This window comes from Scomber japonicus, chromosome 9, assembly GCF_027409825.1.
Source record: "Scomber japonicus isolate fScoJap1 chromosome 9, fScoJap1.pri, whole genome shotgun sequence".
In the NCBI taxonomy this organism is placed as follows: Eukaryota; Metazoa; Chordata; class Actinopteri; order Scombriformes; family Scombridae; genus Scomber; species Scomber japonicus.
Window position 1 is genome coordinate 23759075 of NC_070586.1, and position 21112 is coordinate 23780186.

The following is a 21112-nucleotide window of genomic DNA, read 5'->3' on the forward strand; positions in this document are numbered from 1 at the left end:
AGATCTTATGAAAATGGATGGATTTCTGTTGCTTTCCCAAACTGGTTCCCAGAGCTTCACTATTATGCATGACATCACATGGGCCTGTGGAGGGTAACCCATCATTTGGGTCAGCATGATGCAATGAGGTACATGCTGTATTTTAAAATGTAATTGATGCAGACATGTGGTTGGAAGTCAGATGCATGTGGGATGCATATTTGACCAAAATCATGAGCATGTGTCTCTATTAAGCAGCAGTGGAGTTAAATGTTAAACTCAGCACCCTTGTACACTCATTGTCAGAGGGTTTTATAATGTAATCCGTTTCTACTTAAGACTGATTACGAAGAACGATATAACAAACTGTACATCCGTCACACATGCAAACAAAGGTGGAGTAGAAAGGGCCCAGTGTGTGTGGTGGCTTGAACAAAGCCAGGTTGAATCCTTGAGGCCTGAGACAGGAAGCTGTTCTGTCCATTCATATGAAGAACTCAAACATTCAAATGAAACACATGAATCTTTATTACTTCATCCAGCATTACATCCGGTGCAAACACTGAGCAACATAACCAATAGTAGGTCAGTGGTCTTCACTATACATTTATTAATAGCTGTTTTTTCTAGTTTCATTTTTGTAACAAAGTGTTAAACAAGGGTGGAAAACATGTTTTACATTAAGTAAGAGTTATTAAGTCAGTCGCCACATGGAATGACATGGCGCAACTACATGTAAAAACCGTTCAGGAACACAAGGAAAGAAACCAAACACAAAGGAAGAAGCTTAGTGTGGTCAAAGGCTTCTTCAAAAACTGGTAAGAGCTCTGAGAAAGAAGATGAACAGAGAAGAGTCCGCTTATAATGAGATGACTATACAGTGAGGACCTAAAAGCATGAAAACTGAGGACAGTGGCATACATACGCTACCAGAGTGCACATGCAGACATGTCAGCCCAAGCAACCAGGAATCAAGTACTGGTTTTGTGTGGTAAACTTTTTAAAACATGTTCAGTGAGGATCTCTTCTGAAACCTGATCAGAAATATTCTGTTCAAAGAAAGTACAAACAAGTATAAAAGAAAATAATTTAAAAAGAACCAAGTTGGGGAAACTAAACATTCTTCATGGAAAAAAAAAATCTACTAAAAAAGGAAGGAAATACAACTATTTTCCTTCCTGAGTTTTCTAACAAGACCATAGTGAGAGAAGAGCCAGTTTTGTTAGGAGTGGGATCATAACAAATGCGATTCCTTGAGCCTGTTGGTACATCAGTCCTTTTTATTCATGTTTTCACAGCTGCTTGTGACAGCCTGAGTTGTGCCAAACATCTAGTGGTTATGTTTCTGTACGTGCCACTTAAACCGCTCCAGCTGTCAGTCTCTAAAGAGCACGTGGCCTCTTGGGATTGATCTGCTTACTGGCTTGCTCCTCCTCCTGGAGCGCAGAGCGGAATGACTTCACTTTGTCTGTAAGAAAGAGAAAAAAAACAGACAGGAGAAGAGATCATTATAAAATAATGATTACAGTTCGCTGGAGCAGGATGTATTATATTAGTCTCCATGCTTCAGTCATACCTCGGAGCTCAGTGAGGATGTCTATCTTCTGGTCTAGGATCTGCTCCAGCTGAGTAGCGTACGATTCAACGTCATAGTCCACCTCCTCTGTCATCTCTAGCAGCACCTTTTCATCCTCCAGCCACCTGATGGACTCCTGTTCAGAGGAAACACAGATGAGTGTATATTTAGATTAGTTTTTTATAGCCTGAGACAAAATAGAACCGGTAGCACCAAAGAATGACCTCTGGAGAAAACATGAAAAATACAGCTCCCTTGTTATCATTAATTACTGCTTTTATTTAAACATTTGCAATGTTTGGTAATGTCTATATTTGTATACCTTCATCAATACATACAGAAATAAAAGATGCTGTAAATAACAAATGGCGTACATCTGTCTTCAGACACCTGTACATAAAAAATGATAATAGACACAATAAGCTGAAGTAGTATCATCTACTGACCTGGAAAACAGCGCGGTGGTCCTCCAGGACCTGCTCCTCCATCTCCACTAACTGAGACACGGCCTCGTGGAAGGTGAAGAGCTGGGGAGACACTTCCTCCTCCTGGGAAACATTTACAGAGTCAACGAGGAGATTAGAGTCTGTTTGAAAAGTTAAGTTTAAACACATTTCTGAATTCTCACAAGTGATGGAGAAATCTGAAATCTGCTGTGCTACAATGATGACAATGTGACACTTTATTCAAATCATTTTTAAATGTTTTTAGATTTCAAGTAACTTCCTTGGCCAGACTAGTTAATTGTATTGGAGACATTGCGGTACCTTGACCTTTAGGAGCAGACTGAACAGACATTGTTGGCCATTTAATCTAAAATCAGTTTTTCTATTTATTTGCCAGAAAATGTATTGTAGTGCAATACACTGTTAATCAATAATGTGACAGAGGAGCTTATCCATATTGCCCACTCCTACCAGAATAAATTAACTTTTTTCAGATGTCAGAAATTGGCCCATATACTGTATATACTACATAAACATGTAAAACATAACTTGTCTATTTCTACTTTTCCATACTGATATTCAATAAATGACCCTTTTGAATGTAAATGAACAAACTCTGCATACTTACATTCTGCTCACAGAGCAGTTTGAGGTCATCTCTCTGTGGTGAGATACTCAACCACTCTTCGTCCAAAAGATCCAGCTGGTTGACAGTATTGATGTTGGGTCGACCTCCCTCAATCACCTGGTTGGGGTCCACCGTCAGCTCCTTCACCCTGCAGATGTAAGAGACAATGAGCTGGTCAGGACCGACTCTTTCAATTCGTGGACCCATTCTGAACATGGCTGCTGTTTGATCGGGTATGAGGTTAACTGGGGAGTCACATTGTGCACAGGATGGTAGCATAACAGCAGCAGTGACATCATGCATGGGGAAAGATGGCTTTTGTTTGTAGATGTCCGTTTGTTCTTATAATTAGCGTTGTGCTAGCTGAGTCCCTTTCACTACAAACAAACGGCTCATCTGTTTATGTAGTTTGTAGTCTTGCACAGGTACCAGTTCATCAGGCTCCTCTACAATATAATGTAGTACAATAAATGCCACACACAGGAATTTCTATTACTAAAGGGGATGAATCTGGATGGTTAGTGATAGGGTTTAATGAGGTCTCACAGAGGTCTCACAGAGCTCATGAGATAGTACCGCCCTGTTCTTGACCTGCACATACAGCGCTAATTAATTATCACTACGTGAGAAGGATTATCTGCCGAGTTGGCTCAAACAAGAGCTCATCCCAGATGCTATTACTGAACTGCTTCATGGATGTCTTACTGTTATTATTGGCACCAAACAGTAGCTGATACTTCATTGAGTCAAGTCGTGAACCGCCATGTATTAACTCTGACTAATCACACCCGGCTTTCACAGTTGTTCCTGTTATCCAACTGCTCAGCTTCATTCAGGCCTCGCCGCTGACGGTGTTGCTCAGCACAAACAAAAGACACACCTACACGGAGAGACGGGTTTGTTTTTCTTCAGGAGTCAGTGAAAAGTAAACAGCCAAATGGAAGCACACAAGTTACAGCAGGTGAGGAGAATGAAAAAGTATCAATTCATGCAGACACAACAGAGGAAGGATAAGAAGATAGTGAAGGTCGCCAGCTGATGAAGTGAATGGAAGCTGCCAAAATGAGTTCATAAATGAGTATTATGTAATGATGTCATAAACACCTGCAGGGAGCGCATGCACATTGTGTGTGTGTGTGTGTGTTTTGTGTGTTTGTGTATGCGTGCAGTGCTGTGCTTTGGGGAGTGCTTGACCTGCTGGGAGAGGTAGCAGCAAAGTCATCAAACTCAAAGGTATTGGTGGGCGAGTGCTCAGGGCGACTCCCCTGACCACCCTGGGAGAAGGGGATGTCCGACGGACTAATCCCAAACTCCTTCACTCTACACAGCAGCACCAGCGCACAGAGGAGCAGAGGACGGGAGAGAAGAGGGAAAAGGCAGGAAAAAGAAAGGAGAGAGGACACACAAGAGTCAGACAGAACTACCGAAGAGCAAAGACATTCACAATGTTATGTTTACACTTTAAATACTGATACAACTAAGATCATTTCAATCTATACAAAGACCACTGGGGACTATTGTGGAGTTAGGAGCTATGAGGATGGTATAATTTCATAACAGTGCATGACTTCTGTTCCTGTGACCACAAGGCACTGTAGCAGCTCAACATATTTGTACCTGTTGGCGTAGCGTAGTGTGTTGAGGGTATTCTCGCAGGACGTCATACCAGGAGAGATTGTTGCAATCTGTCCAGACAAAGAGAAGACCATTCAGATGTATGAATTCAAGTATGAAAATATGGGCACAGGTAGATATATCAAGGCAGTGAACTGACCATGCATGTGCGTGAATTTTCTCCAATGAATGAGTCTCGCAGGACCTGGGTGAGTTTACTGGCTCTGAATGGAGTGTGGGGCTTGTTTCGGCCAAGAGCCCTGATACACTCCTGAAGCAAGAAGGAAGGCAGAGACACATTATAAACTACCTGTATGGCATTATTAGGATGTAATACATATTATACATTTCTATCACATACAAATTTAAAATAACAGTTTGTGGAGTTCCTTGGCAGCCTAGTGGTTACAGCGCATGCCATATAATTGCAGCATCCGGTTCGATTCCATCATTCCCCTCTCTTTCTCTCTCTGTTTCCTGTCAGCCTCTATGCCACCTACTAACACAATTAAGGCAAAAACCCCCCCAATAAAACCCTTTAAAAAAACAAAAAAAAAACAACACTGTCTGATCACAAACAAAGGTAAGGTGCACTCAAGAGGCACCTAAGGTGGCATAACTAGTACTAAAACACAGCTCCTGCCATTACTGCTACTTTACGTCTCTGCCCACAGACCTTGAGCGCCAGCAGGCTTTTGTTGATCTCAGCTCCCTCCATTCGAGTCTGACGGTCAGCACTTGATGTGTCGGCCCCTCTCTCATTCCCTGCAAGATCGATGAGGGAGAACTTGCCGTGCATCTTCCCCTTCCTCCGAAGAATGATCTGGAAAACGGCGTGGCTGCGAGATGAGTGGGCGTTGGCCGACGTCTGCCCTGATGTTCTGGGAGTCAGAAAAGGACGAAATTAACTCAAAGCCTTTGAATTGCACCACTGATGACAACTATTTTGAAAAAGTTTGTTGTCACACCTGCAGCTGTTGCCCACTTCTATGAGTTTCAAGACGTCCTCTGTGCACTTAACCTCCTTCTCCTGAAGACCCACAACCTGCACTTGCTGCTTCCCGTCCTCCAGCACCCTAAGCTTGGCTTTACGATTCAGCAGGTCAAACACCTATCAGTACATACACACAATGGGCACTGGTTAATGTTTTATTTAGGACAAAAAACAACAAAACAAAAGAAATGATGATGTATCACTTGCCTTCCCACTGTAGATTTCAAAGAAGGTTGCGTACACTTGTAGATCTAACTTCTTGTAATTGGGTTTCTTCAACATGAGAAATACATCCCGAGCTGCATGAAAAAAAGATGAAGAGCTAAAAACCTCACTCAAGCTAACAAACCCATTTAAAATAGGGAACCAAATAGATTTTGTTTAATAATCTTCACTCACTAGAATGCAATACATGTGTAGACAGCATAACTCAATGACTTACCAGCTAATGCATAAACTCCTTTAGAACAATCTTGGTTCTTCCCAGAAAAATCTCCGCCCATAGTCTAAAATACAATATCAGTTAAGAGATATTTTTACATTGTATGCAAGTGTAAAAAAAACAAGAATTGAGTGTTGATCCTCAAGTAAGTCATGTGGTTGTGGCTTTTTTCACTGCATGTCACTCACATGTGTTTTTCCACTGCCTGTCTGGCCGTAGGCGAAGCAGGTTGCCATACCTCTCTCAAAAATGGTCTCCACTAGAGGTCTGGCAGTGAACCTTCAAGATGAGGCAGAGCACATATTGATTCATTACTTAAGTTACAAATGCATGATATAAACCTACAAGCTTTAGAAAAACAAAGAAAAGAACCGTGATGGTCAGTATTTCCATTCTGTAAACAAGTCATTCCCCTGAGTGAACCAACTAGCAGCTGTTGATCAAACCCACCTGTAAACCATCTCGTTGGTAGTGCTGTCATCAAAAGCGTAGTCAAAGCGGAAGGTCTGGTTCTCCAGGTAGCGGGTTAGGTCTACCTTCTGTTTAGGTTCATGAACCATCACCACGTCCTTACTGGGGATGGTGATCACATCCAAATCCTTCATAGTCAACTCTGGAACACAGCGGAGACCAAACTTTTAAATTGCACAGTTCAGGCATGCACAGATATATGATCATCATCACACAGACCAACGTTGTTTCTGACAGAGGACCTCACCTTTCTTGTTGAGTGGACGTTTCCTCACACAGACACATATTCTGTGCTCTTCAATCTGGACAATGCAACAGGGAACATTTTATTTTTATTGTTGTTGAGGGTCCGTATTGTAATGGGAATTCTTATTATTCATCTTCTCTGACACAAATGACAATCAGGATAGGAGGAGAAGCTACAGTTTTTACTCACCACATCTGCTGTGGTCAGGGGCCGGTAGTCTAGGCTGGCTCGGAAATCTCTAATCATGTACAAGATCTCATAGTTAGGGATGGTTGTATCCACCTCCTGAAGGAAGACGAGCAGAGACAAAGATTTAAGTGTTTTCTTACTCACCAATACAATAATTATGTCTTTTAAATTAGTATCTCAACGTCACTAAGTGGCAATCATCATTCAATAAATATATTTTGTTATTTGAGAAGGAGAAAGGAAAACAACATGTACCTGAGCCCTCTTCTCCCTGAGCTCTTGTTGCTGAAGTCGACGCCGCTCTCTTTTCTCCTGCAGTTTCTCCACCTCCTTCACACAGTTTGACTTCCTCCTCGCTGCCATTAAGACAAGAGAAACGATAACTATTACCTTTCACAGGATATGCAGTCAGCTTTCCTTTGTAAAAGAGAGCTTTTCCTCTTTCTATCCTTCTTTCAATCTGCTTCTGCGACTTCCTCAGTCTTTTTCCTTGGTTCGAGCAGTATCATTCTCTCGGCAAGTCTTTCTTTTCTTTCAAACAGAACTCTATGGGAGACCTTGGGCTATTTCCAACAAAGCAAAACAGTGATAGTTCTTAAGCACAGAGCAGGGTGCAGTGGCTGGCACACAGTGCCTCCAGTATAACACTAGCTGCTCTCTCTACATAAACAAAAGGCCTTTACAGTGTGTTCAAAATCTGCTCTCCTCATTTATCCTTTCTATCTGCATCCTAAAACACAACTGGACTAGAAAGGTTGCTAAAACCCATCACTCACAGCAGAGGAAATGTGCCTCATACTACTGGAAACAAAAATGAATGGTGCTCAAAGATGATTAGAAAACAGTTCAGGAATCACACAGAAGGTTACTCCAAATCTCCCAGCACAGCACACCCACAGATTAGTGTTGTTTCATGTCAATCACTAACAATTAGTAATGGTAATAAAAGAACACAAGTTAGCAAATATGTGAGTGATAGCCACTTCTGATTCCTTGCAATTTATGAAGCCAGATGTTATCTGATTAGCCCTGGCTCGCTGCTATAGCCCCAGCTTCCCACAGCAAAGCCTGTCCGAAGCCCTGTAATACAGTCCTGGCCTCCTGCTGGCTCCAGTCCCTGAGAAACCAGACTATCAGAGCAGACGGATTAATAATCTGCTCTAATCTGGGAGGAGTCGATGAGCTGGGTCAGCTCTAGGACAAGGCAGTAAGAGGACCATCACTACTTGTGAGTTACTCAGTCTCTCTCTCTCGGGCAGAGGGGCGAAGAGGGGAAATGAGACTTCTCCTTTCAGCTCATCAAATGATAGTGAACACTTGCAAGGAATGGAGGGTAAATAAAAAGGTTATTGTTGCTGTGTGGCCCACAGTAGTGCCCAGTGCCACAGGCTTTTCCATGTGTGTGCTTGTGTGTGACTCAGCAGAAATCAGACAGGGAAAAGACAGTGCAGTCAAAGAACAGCACAAAACGCTTTTTCCCCTCCCTGTCTAATACCCAGTAAGCCTGTCTGCTGGATGGATTGCATCTGGGCTACTTCACCAACACAGCAGTGACACCACAGATCTGGCAGACATTTTAGGCGTACAAACATCTTGTGAGACTAGAGGACTCTCAGATTCTATTGGGGACTCTAACAGAATCACCAAGAAGCATTGAGGGCAGGGGAAACATGCAGGTCATACATACAAAGCTGTCCAAACTCCTTTCTGGATATCGGTTGATGTGAGGATTCTGTGATAAACATGTGGTCAAAAAAAACATTAGATACTGAAAAGTTTAGAAAACAGGTTCTCTTCTCTGCTAAATCTAGCGATCAAAACGGGTCCACATAGTAATAAAAAGCATTTTTCACTTTTCATTTGAGAACAATAATTAGATCACAGCGTTGGTTAATTAAAAACACATAATTAGTTTTAATCCTATTACCATTCTGCAGTTGCTGTTGTGTCTGAGCTTGGGTGGGCTGTGAAGGCTGCTGGGATGGAGGTGGCGGTGCCGGTTCTGGTTGTTGAGGCTGTGGGGGTCTGGCCCGGGTCGGAATCACTGGAAACACAAAACCATCAAAGGTTAAGAGAGAGACCTCTTGATCCAGATGCCATCAACACATGACTTCTGAGCCTGCTGTTAAAATTGAACCTGCTGTCCAGTTCCAGGTTCCAGTTATGACAAAAACTAAACTGAACACACACACACACACACACACACACACACACACACACACACACACACACACACACACACACACACACACACACACACACACACACACACACACACACACACACACACACACACACACACACACACACACAAAACATTGTAACATTTAAAATGTGCAAAAAATAATAAATTAATTCTTATATAGCAAGCCTGTAATCTGATAATGACCATTGGTATTTTATCTGCCATAAATACCACAGACATCTGATATCAAAATAGTAAAATATTTTCTCTACCATGATAACAACTGTTCAGTTAATTTAAATTAAATTTCACGATTTAAGAGTAATTCATTATGGTTGGACATTGGTACAATTTCCCAAGCATCGTCTGAAACAAACCTCTATTATCCCTGGACGGAGTATCATTCTTAGTAGGTGCTATCGTCCGACGGTTCTGCAAGGTGAAACAAAAAAGCAGTGAGATATTGTGGGATAAGTGGGTAAATAGTTCATGTCTGCATATCTTCATTTGATAAAGAAACACACTTCTTCTATCATTCAGTTTTCAACCACTTCTGTTTTCCTTAGTTACTTCCTTGGTTATATAGAGATACAGAAATAGACAAAGCCTGAGAATCAGATTAGTGCTGATTACAGAGGCCTCTTTGTTGACATCAGTGTTTGTGATGACACTGCCAAATGCACAGCTTTGTGCTGCTGTAGTGACACCTTTTAAAAAAGAAATGTGAGCACACTTTGTCCAGAACACAAAAGGCTGTAACACCTCTGCATCTATTAGTGAGGACTACTTTAGAGCTACACTTTATATTCAAAAAGTACTTCAATTATCAACAAAATTACAGTATCCTATTAGAGTTGCAGGTGTGTAAAATAGGCTGCAATATTTTACTCTGATGCTCGACACAGTTTCTGACCAATAATATAAACATCACATTATAATTTATAAAGTAAGATGATCTGGCACAAGATGGTTTGTTACACAGAACTGTCTGAGAAGTCATCCTTGGACACTGTTTAGACAAGGATTGTCACTTCAAAAAACATGTGGCAGGTGATTGGATGAACCCTCTGTCTATCATCATCTTACCTTGCGAGGCAGCAGGATTCATGAGATCACACGAGAATCCTCATAGGACGCCGATTGGCCTTGAGCTCGTAACTTGAGGCCTGACAAGATGGATTCTCCTGTGATCTCATGATGTCGTGATCTCGTGAATCCAGCTGCGTCGCAAGGTAATAAATCATCTAATTTTCAATTTATACATAGTTTTCATTTAAAATGTTTTCTTTGCTGAAAACTGAAACATTATATTACAATAAAAAGCATCCCTAATCTACAGTGCAGTAAATACAGTGTACTTAACAGACCAATTGACTGGTTACCTTGGAAGATCCAGGGCCTATATTAAGGTGCAGCATACAGTAGCCAAATACAGCAACAACATGAGCTGAACATTTTAGATACACTACAACTATAATGTGAACAAAGGATGTAAACTCTAATCTAATCCTTCTAAACAAACCTTTCACTGATTTGCCAGATAAGGCAGTGTACTTGTACTCACCTTAGCAATTTTGTTGACTTTCACACATGTGGGTGTAGGTGGGGGTGGAGTCTCTGGACTAGGGGCAATCTCCTCATCTGGAGCCACGTCTGGGTTAAGTGCAAATATACTCTCCAAATCAATCTGTCCAGAAACAGAAGAGTATTATCACCAACTCATTACATGCCGATCAACCAATGTTTGTCGTTTAAATATAAAGCTTAATAAATCTTGTTTCATTGACATAAATCATAAATCATCATAAAAATGATTTCTGAAGATAGACAGTCGACAGTTTCCGACCAAAATTTTTGTAAAAAAAGCTTTAAGATGGATCAGCGATTCAGCGGTAAGCTGTGAGTTTTATGTGTGTTAAGTTTGTACTTATGATTTGTTTTCAAGTTGATATTAAACAGCCTTTTTCTGCTGATCAGTGTCAAAGAGGCTTAAGTTGCCCTATCAGCTAAAGAGCAGAGATGGACTTTAGCAGAGGTGTGGACGAGTCATTTGGACTTGAGACACGCTTGAATCATAATCTAATAAAGACTTTAATGTTAAATGTTTCATTAAAGCCTCTTAAGTTATCTTGACTTGAATGACCTGATTGTCTTAAAAAAACGGCTCCCCAGGCCAGTCATTACTTGCATGTTGGTCAATACGTCCAAGTTTGTTTAAAACCTCTGATCTGAGGGCTTAACTGAATTTTTGGAGCACAACGAGTATACAGATGGACGGCAGAAGAGTGGATTATGCTGCCAAAGTAAGTTGATGAGTTTCAGTGGATGCTTTGATACTTTTTCCAACTATGAATTTACAAGTGGAAAACATTGTGACTGACATTATTTCAAACTGACCATAAATGCTGTTTTCGGAATAAGGAAACACAAATTCTTTCTATCCCAACATGGGTTAAGTCTCTGAATCTAAAAAGTATAAAAATGAGTATTACAGTGTGGCTCAAACTACTTCATAGGTTACTGTAATGATCTCTCTTTTCACTCATCAGTTAACCAGAGAGGCTGAGAAGAAGAAAGTATAAATATTGCTGTTATGACCTGCTGCAAACGTGATGCATAGCCACACACCAGCTTCTGGCAGCGTTCCTGAGAGATCTTGGCCCCTTCCTCATGGGCAAAGGCCTTCAGTTTACTAATATTCTTGGGTTTGTGTGCTGCAACTGAATTTTTCAATGAGTTGAGATTTTCAATGGGGTTCAAGTCAGACAACTGTGATGGCCACTCTAGTATCTTCCAGGACTTCTTCTGAAAACAAGCCTTGGTGGACTTTGAGGTATGCTTGGGATCATTGTCCTGTTGGAAGGTCTAATGACATCCAAGGTTCAGCTTCCTCACAGACGGCATGACATTTTCTCCCAGGATTTCCTGATACTTGATTGAATCCATCTTGCCCTCCACATGCTGCAGGTTCCCAGTGCCAGAGGAAGCAAAGCAGCCTCAGAGTATCACTGAGCCACCGCCATGCTTCACTGTAGGCAGGGTGTTCTTTTCAGCGTATGCTTCATTCTTCCTCCTCCAGACATACCGCTGATCCATAGGCCCTTCAACTTTTAGTATGCGCCTTACTGTTTAAACTGAAACTTCAGTGCCTACTGCCACCAAGTCTTGCTGCAGGTCTTTTGCAGTCAGTCGAGGGTTTTTGACCACCTGCCTCCTCAGGAATCTGGTGGCAGCCATTGATAGCTTCCTCTTTGTGCCATATCCAGGTAGTGTAGTGTGTTCCTTTAACTTTAAATTTGCTAACTATGCTTCCAACTGTATCTCTATGAACATTCAGTGCCTTTCCTATCTTTTTGTATCCTTTTCCTTGTTTGTGCAAGGCAATGATCTTCTCTGAATGTTTTGGACAATTCTCTTGACTCAGCCATATTTCTAAGATGCAATGTCAACAGTCCAGATATTTGAGGGGTTCTGTATTAAGCACACCTGATGCAACTAATGAAGCCCTTGATATGTTGCATCAGGTGTGCTTTAGACCACACCTGATTTGCAAATGTGTGCTCTTATGATGAATTCTATTCAGCGGGTTGAATTTTTTTGAAACAGCAGTAGTCATTGAAAGTAGGATTTAGTGTTGAATTTGGATACAATCCTTGTAATATTATTTTTATTGAACTATTTAAAACTGTTCTTGTGTAATTTGTTTATTGCAAACACCTGAAAATCTTTTAATTTTGCTAATGAACCTAAAATGCAATGGGGGTTGAATCATTTTGATTGCAACTGTATATACACATATACACATACATATACATATGAGTACAGGCTGTTAGCTCATGCAAGTTGGTGTACAGAGGGGGACGTCTGGTGGGGCTGTCGTACATGCAGCCCAGTTGCGTAATCATCATGGCTCCTGATGTCATTGGATGCATTATTCATTGCTTCAGGCAATAAAAGCTCATGCTGCTGGAGCCTTGAGTGGTAATAAATGGTGTTTTACCTCTTTCCCTTTTGTGTCTCCATTTTCTATCCACTCCACTGTGACGCTCTCGTTGTCCTCGTTCAGTGAGGTCACCATCGCTTGGTGTATACGTCCTATGAAAGTATCACAGAGCCAGGAGAGACATCGTCAGATAAAAACACTGAAGAGGGGAAGTAGAGCGTTCATAGGCACAAACTTCTGTTCCTGCTAGGATGACAAACTCTACCAAATACAATTTCATTGTTAAATAGTGGAGTGATAAAAACCTGGCACTATCCAGCCCTCATGTTCTACTAATAAAAAGTGATAACAAGGATAATTCAATATATTGTGTTCACTCTCTTTTCCACTGGCTGAAATATAAAATAGATCTCATTTATATTTACCTTTAATATTAGCATGGTGATATATTAGAGTTATTACCACCTGAGAGCCTGATTCGATCTACAGTGTCAATCGTTGCAGCTCCAGACAATTTATTATCATTCTACAAATTTCAATTATCCAAGTTTAATTAAAGATGAACACATTTAATTAATTTTAAGTCTTTGTGTAGACCAACCCGGTCTTATGGCACAAACTTCATTGCCTTAAACAACAGTGTTGGTAAATATCAACATTAATATCGTCATGATTTCCGGCTCATCACTAAGCCTGAAACACAGAGTACAGCACGAAAGACGTCCTCATAAACCAAAACCTGTCTGTGTTCTAAAACACTGGGAGGCAACCAGCTCCTTCAGATGTAAACATCAGAGCGAGGCAAGAGCCTGAGGCTAATCTCAGTGAGCTGAGCTCTGACCATAGGGTTTAATAATCACCCGTTAGAGAGAATCACTGATAACAGAGATGAGCACAGCTGCAGCACACCAGCTGTAAAGAGTCGGCTCAACCCGCCCATCTTTGTCTGGTTGTGACGATCGGCTGTAAACTCTGTGCATGTTCCTGTTTGCATTATTCAGACTCACAACGAGCAAAGATGCTTTTAGTGTTCTCTACTGCTCAACATTTCACTGATCTCACATACAATGGTTTCACATCTGCAAAACACAGAAAAAGGAAATCTTATGTCTAAAAAGGTCAAAGAATAATGTACAAATCAACCATTTATTAAAAATTAAATGTTTGAATACACAAACATTTATTTCACTGTGACAAAAGTGAATTAACACTGTCGTTATTAATGCTTTATAATGATGCATCCTTGTGTCATTACATATTGAAATGATAATACATGATTCATCCTCAGTGTAAAAGAGGGAAACCTTGTTGTGATGTTGACAGCTTACACAGACAATAATAACGTAAATCTTAACACGCAGCCTTATCCTCCGTCCCTCTACTAGAAATGACACTTATCCTCATACAGCTCTTCCTTACTGCCTGGGCTCATGTCAGCAGTTTTCAAATTCAGAGTAAAGGATCTACACGGCCAAGTACGCCACATTATATTTCAGATGCCTTAGGGAGGGGGGAATAACTAAATTATTGTCTGTGGAGAACGAAACTCTACAGCAATAACTTTAACTAGTTTGCAAAAATCAGTTACATCTGACACCAGATAGACACCCTGATGACGGAGTTACAGAAATCCTTACCGGTGGTAACGGTGACTGGAGCGGGCACGTGGCGCTCGACACCAGACACACACACACACACCTCGACTTAAGGAGTGTTGAGATAGTGACCGCAATACTCCGAGGATTACAGGGGGGCATGGACCTTACAGGGGGTCGGGCAAGGATCACCAAATCACTGCTGCTTTCTGCTTACAACTTACAGCTTGGCTAACGTCAGAAGTGATGATCAAACCACAGACTTCCTGTTGGTCGTATAAATCAGACTCTTCTCAGCGCCCTGTGATGTTACCGCAGAGCAGCAACTTCCTCTAAAAACCACTGAAGAGGAAAATATCTGGTCACAGCACACTACATCAACTAAAGCTCAAATTTATTAAAATATATACGATTTAAAGCACTTTCATAACTTAAGTACACAAACTTTAGTTTTGCTCTTCTCAGCGGGACTCACAGAAGAGGACGGAGCAGCCGTGAACCAGCTCCACACAAACAAACATTACATGACGCCCTGATAATGCCAGGAGAGAGAGAGAGAGAGACCCTATTACACCTCAAACACAAATCAAGAGAATATGTGGCATGAATACTGACGTTCAGTAGATGATAGATGAAGATAATTTCATATCAACAGTCAGTCTGAGGAAGAGGTCGCTACTTATAGGTAAAACTTGTGACCCGTTTCACCTGCTGCACCCAGAAGCTGAGAGATGTATGAACACAAAAACAAGCTCTATACCATCCCCACACAGTGTTTTTACTGTAAGGACTCATTCCCTCCACAGCCGCAGGAGGCTGGGTGCTGTAGTGAAATACTCAAACTTAAAAAAAAAAACCCCAAAAGTATTTCATTTGTAAGAATATAAAACTTCTTATCAGTTTTAATTGTTAAATATCTTAAATGTTTAATGAAAGAAAAAAATGGTTAGGCTTTACTGCTGATCAATTAATCAAATTAATAAATTACCTACTTCAAACCAGTACAAAGCCTTAAACTGGGTTCAGGTGTCCATACCATGTCTCGGACGCTAATCATCTGCCAGACGCAGAGACAGTTCTGAGCACCTGTACAGTCTGATCGTGGATAAAGGAACATTCATTTTACCTCCAGAGTGAAGCAGTTGAGTGGAGTTCCACACAAGATCACTTTATCACTCTATTTCTAGACCTGCATCCATGAGCTGAAATCTTAAGTCACACACGGGCTCGTCTTACAGTCTTTAATCTGTTGATTTCTGAAACTGAACTCACTGTCCACTGTGTCCCACTTTTATACTAAAACCTGACTGAATGAGTATGCTGACTCTTCCTGAGTAACCCAGGGGGCTTTGAAGAGGGTGCTTCAAGCCCTGCTAAGCCAGAGGAACAAACAAAGACCTCAAAGCATCAGTTTCACTGAAGGGGACCACAATGAAACTGTGTCAACACGTCACTGTTTGAGAAAAATGATGCAGTCCACAATAACTAGGCTGATGTGCAGCCAGGGTCCAGTACTCTACTTTAAAAGACAAATTTACATTTCAAACAAATAAGAACAACAACAGATAATCCATTTGTAGGATTAATCGGGGTATCTAGGGTAATAAACTGAGCAATGACTACAGGCCATGTGCTCAATACTGCCAAATTGTTGTCTATAAGATATAGCTCTCATCAGGACTGACTATGAAAGGGGGGGGGGGCGCAGAGGAAAGAAGAGAGTCCTGGCAGAATCAAGGGAGCTGGCTGCAACAGATGGGGTGGTGGCTAATGGCCTGAATCTGGCTCGAATTTGAACCAGCCCAGCCACCAACCCCCTGGAGAGAGGGCAATCCCTGTTCTGGATGCAAACCCAACCAGCAGGGAGACGGACACACAGAACCGCTTCACTCTCTAGGCTGCACATTTCTTCTAACATTTCACTGAGGAGAGTATAATCACATGGCCTAGGGATGATGGCATTAAGGACATTATCATCAACAAACACCAATACAAACGGTTCAAGACAAACCCTCGCCACCAGCTTTCTTCTCAGTGTTCAAATGGATATTTGTCATTTATGGGTTTATTCAAAAACATTATCACTGGGTGTAGCCTAATCCTAAAGAGGGCCTAGCGGGAATTACACAAACCTTTCCGTCATCTTTGGCTGCCTGGCCCTAAAGCAAAGAACAACTACACAGTTACACACTCAGAATAAAGCTGACATTCACATAAAGAGGAGTCATACAACAAGCCGCCTTGCCCTCTCTCTGTCTAACAACTCCTCTGTTTCAAAAGCTGAAGCTCCACTGAGTGTTTGTCATCCCAGTTTCTTCCTGTTGGCAGTGAACGATAGGCAGCACTTCTGTAAAAAGCACAAGGCTGTCACAAGTATATCAGACACTACTGGTTGTTTGTTTATCTTCATGTTACTGAAATGTATTATCGAAGATCGGCTGGATTTCTTTTTGGTGCAAAGGGTGATCCGATCCAGACCATTATCCGCAAAAGCAATGTATCAACAAAGATTGTGGGTCTGTTTATGCACTTATAATCAATCGATATGGTGTCAAATGTACAGCTTATTAAAAAACAATATTGCTGATTTGAGGACAATTAAGTTAAAGGTTTCCATAACAACTATAATAGCGTTAAGTTGGCTCTGTCAATATCGAGGCTAAGCAAAAAAAAAAAACGTGGCTACATTAATCACACATAGCGTTAGGTTGGAACACAAAGTAAAACCAAAGCGAAAAATGCACGTTACCGTAAAAATAAACAAGTGAATAAATAAAATTGAAAAAAGCCGGCAACGTTAGCTTTAGCCCATAAGCTAATCTCCAGCTAATGTTGCTCTCTACCGCACTACGTTAGCCTGGTTAGCAATTTAGCCAGCTAAGCTAATGTTGTATTACAAATGCTTGGTTACCGTCCGTATAAAATCATTTAGGTAGCGTTATACAGCTGCATTGGACGTCGGTGTTTTGGCTAACCGTAGTTACATTAGATACGAAATTGAAGAAGGCGCCTGCTGTTATCAGACGATATGAATTAATTAACAGTAACGACAAATGTGTCTTTTATTCGCAGAGGAGCCCAGCTAACAAAAAAGACGAGCTCATTCAAAAGGTTTTGGCCATGTTGAGGCACTCCGCCCTGACAGCTAATATTAAGGTTTCCCTGCAGCTAGCGTTACGCTCTGCAGACAGGAACAACGGTTGCTGTGTTTAACAGCACCGCAGCAACAAAAAGAGCCCTAAACTATTAACACACAGAAAAGAAAAGGCAGGGTCAAACTTACCATCACTGCGTTTTATCTCCACGTAAGTACCGACGACTAGCTTCCCAAAGGCCGACGCCATTCTACATCACTTATACAAATAACAGAAACAGGACTAAAGACTTATAATGAGCCGGGGAAATGCAGCTTCTTATGCTGGTTCAGTCTTTGGTTCGGGGAGGAAGAATGAGCTAGAATTACGTAGCTACCAAGAATAGCTAATTCCTTTCCGGTCCGGCATTTTCAAAATAAGATCAAAGTAAGACCTGACTGACCAGACTTGAAAATTAAGTCAGAGAATTCATCTCAATTAAACTTTATTTATTTATAAATCTATCGTTTATCTTATAGTTTAGCCTGTTTTACTACTTGGTCGAATTCTTTTTTTAATCCTATTTATTTCCTGATAACCCACAACCCACCTTTTATGTCTGGTTTTACTTCATTACTTTTACTCTTGGTTGTTTTATTTTCTTTTCCTCTTGTCTTTTTTCTTTTAATATCCCTCCTAACATTTCTGGTTTTACTCACTGTCTATAGTGACTTAATTTTATTCTTTCCTTATTATATATTTCAAAAAAATGTATAATGTATAATTATTATGTAATTATTATTTATGACCCTTTATTTTATTACTGTATATTTACTTTATTATGTATAGTGTATTAAATATGATTGCATTGATCAAAATAATCAAACAGTATGTACAATAAATAACACTGAATTTTGGCTTACACAATAACACAACAGTAATATGTCAGGCAGAATATCATATATTATAATATAACTCTAACAAGGGTGATTCGCCTGTAGAATGAGTACTTTAACCACAAGCTCCTCTACTGCATGGCATACTGCAACACCATCTTACTATTGAAAAATTATCAAATGTCTTATTGTAATGTGTGGAATTTACCACCTGATGGCACCAAGGCTCTTTATGTAACTAGCAGGCCTTTCAGATAGTCATTCAAACATACATGGAGTATTTTAACCCAGACATTTTGTGCTATCACTCTGAATTCTGTTCTCCAAAAAAGGTGAAGTATAAATTATATGAAGTATAAAATACACTATATTGCCAAAAATATTGTCTCACCTGCCTGTATTGTCTCTCATCGCCAGATGGTGAAGCGCGACTCATCACTCCAGAGAACGCGTCTCCACCTTTCTTATATACGGTCCATGGTCTCCACTGCTCTAGAGTCCAGTGGCGGCCTGCTTTACACCACTGCATCCGACACTTTGCATTGCACTTGGTGATGTATGGCTTGGATGCAGCTGCTCGGCCATGGAAACCCCTTCCATGAAGCTCTTTACGCACTGCTCTTGAGCTAATGTGAAGGCCACATGAAGTTTGGAGGTCTATAGCGATTGACTCTGCAGAAAGTTGGCGACCTCTGCGCACTATGCACCACAGCTTCCCCTGACCCCACTCATCATTCTGCGTGGCCTACCACTTCGTGGCTGAGTTGCTGTCATTCCCAATCGCTTCTACTTTGTTATAATACCACTGACAGTTGACTGTGGAATATTTAGGAGCGAGGAAATTTCACGACTGGACTTGTTGCACAGGTGGCATCCTATCACAGTACCACGCTGGAATTCACTGAGCTCCTGAGAGCTACCCATTCTTTCACAAATGTTTGTAGAAACAATCTGCGTGCCTTGGTGCTTGATTTTTTACACCTGTGGCCATGGAAGTGATTGGGACACAAAATTCCAATTATTTGGATGGGTGAGTGAATACTTTTGGCAATATAGTGTATGAATAAGCACTATGAAGGTTTAAAAGGTGTGCTATTACCTGATACATGTTTAGCACTGTCTTTGTGGTCACAGTGTGTGGGATGGATGGTGCGGAGCAGAAACAGAAGTCATGTGTCTTCCTTCCTGAAAATCTCGGTGATGATGTGAGCAACCATAATGCAATTTGAACTGTTACACTCTGTGATAGTTTACTCTACTAAATCATATTCAAAGGGCCTTGTCTTAGTCTGTTTGACTTTGAAGTCCACAACTGACAGACCTATTTATTAGAATTATTAATTGTATAGTGTGTGTGTGTATGTGTGTGTGTGTGTGTGTGTGTGTGTGTGTGTGTGTTCGTTCACAGGGCATGTGTCATTCTCACCTCACTTCATTCTTTATCGTGATCATAATCTGAGCCCAATACAAGGGGGAAGATCAATCAGGCCTTTGAGAAAGTGTTGGTGGTGATACAGAAGTTCAGCAGTAGCGTCTGATCTTTGTGTTTGATATGATGGAAGTATGTGTGTCTTTGTGGCCACAGTGTGTGGGATGTGTGGGGTGTGTGTGGGGTGCGGAGCAGAAACAGAAGTCATAGGGTAATGTGTCTTCCTTCCTGAAAATCTTGGTGGTGATGTGGCCAACCATAATGCAATTTGAACTGTTACACTCTGTGATAGTTTACTCTACTAAATCATATTCAGAGGGCCTTGTCTTAGTCTGTTTGACTTTGAAGTCCACAACTGACAGACCTATTTATTACAATTATTAATTGTATAGTGTGTGTGTGTGTGTGTGTGTGTGTGTGTGTGTGTTCATTCACAAGGCATGTGTCATTCTCACCTCACTTCATTCTCTATCGTGATCATAATCTGAGCCCAATACAAGGGGGAAGATCAATCAGGCCTTTGAGAAAGTGTTGGTGGTGATACAGAAGTTCAGCAGTAGTGTCTGATCTTTGTGTTTGATATGATGGAAATATGTGTGTCTTTGTGGCCACAGTGTGTGGGATGGATGGTGCGGAGCAGAAACAGAAGTCAAAGGGTTACACTCCGTGATTGCCCTACTAAATCAGATTCAAAGATGGCCTTGTCTTAGTCCTATTTATTATAGAAATATTAATTTTTTATATATATATATATATATATATATATATATATAGTGTGTGTGTGTGTGTGTGTGTGTGTGTGTGTGTGTGTCGTGTGTGTGTGTGTGTGTGTGTGTATGTGTGTGATGAACTGGTGAATTGCTCAGAGGGCACACAGGGTTAAGCTGTAGCAGTTTGAATCACCTTGTGGTAAATAATTAATGGAAATTCTCACAATAGTGATAGAGGGATTACCTGTCACCACTTACCATCTTCTGTTGATGAGATGTTGTTTGGGTGATAAGGACAGATAACTAATACTATTTACTGCAGAAACTAAATGGATCTCAGTGTCCACAATGTTGTATAATATTATTTTACAATATTTCATTCATCAGATGGTTATAATGACTGATGGCTGTTCCTTTATATCAGCAATTTAGTGTTTCATAAACCCACACACTAAATTAGAAAATGATTTGTTTACCTAATGTTTTCATCGGTGACAGTGTAGATATTAATATTGAAAATGCAAGTCTCAACACTCATACAACTAAATGACATGTCAAATTAATACAACGATACAACGCTTCCTCAGAATGGAGAAAGTCATTGTGTTACTGTAAGTTATGTATCAATAGCATATTATAAGTCATGGTGCTGTCCATAGGAGAATATTTCCAAACTGTGACATTATTAAACAAT

At 40.8% G+C, this 21112-nt stretch overlaps 1 protein-coding gene across 4 annotated transcripts; it reads right to left on the reverse strand.

Moving 5' to 3' along the window:
• Positions 1 to 484: 484 nt before the first annotated feature.
• Positions 485 to 17834, reverse strand: LOC128365048 (kinesin-like protein KIF2A). Of its 4 annotated transcripts, XM_053325667.1 has the most exons (22): positions 17593 to 17834; positions 12772 to 12866; positions 10336 to 10458; positions 9149 to 9203; positions 8514 to 8630; positions 8274 to 8318; positions 6842 to 6942; positions 6587 to 6682; positions 6398 to 6452; positions 6130 to 6292; positions 5868 to 5958; positions 5680 to 5743; positions 5445 to 5536; positions 5212 to 5354; positions 4920 to 5124; positions 4404 to 4514; positions 4247 to 4314; positions 3824 to 3949; positions 2630 to 2777; positions 2002 to 2103; positions 1556 to 1691; positions 485 to 1447 (listed from the first exon to the last, which is right to left on the reverse strand). In XM_053325667.1, exons 1-22 carry the CDS (start codon positions 17651 to 17653, stop codon positions 1362 to 1364), a joined length of 2283 nt encoding a protein of 760 aa, XP_053181642.1. In that variant the 5' UTR covers positions 17654 to 17834; the 3' UTR covers positions 485 to 1361. The 4 variants fall into 4 exon arrangements, with proteins under 4 accessions (XP_053181642.1, XP_053181643.1, XP_053181640.1 ...); XM_053325668.1 differs by lacking the exon at positions 8274 to 8318; XM_053325665.1 differs by lacking the exon at positions 3824 to 3949.
• Between the last annotated feature and the right edge of the window lie 3278 nt (positions 17835 to 21112).

Coding starts and splice junctions, on each gene's coding strand:
- LOC128365048 (XM_053325667.1), bottom strand. CDS start 17,653: ATGGCGTCGGCCTTTGGGAAGCTAGTCGTCGGTACTTACGTGGAGATA. Junction 8,319..8,513: donor ACAACAGCAACTGCAGAATG/GTAATAGGATTA, acceptor TGTTTATCACAG/AATCCTCACATCAACCGATA. Junction 1,448..1,555: donor CATCCTCACTGAGCTCCGAG/GTATGACTGAAG, acceptor TCTTTCTTACAG/ACAAAGTGAAGTCATTCCGC.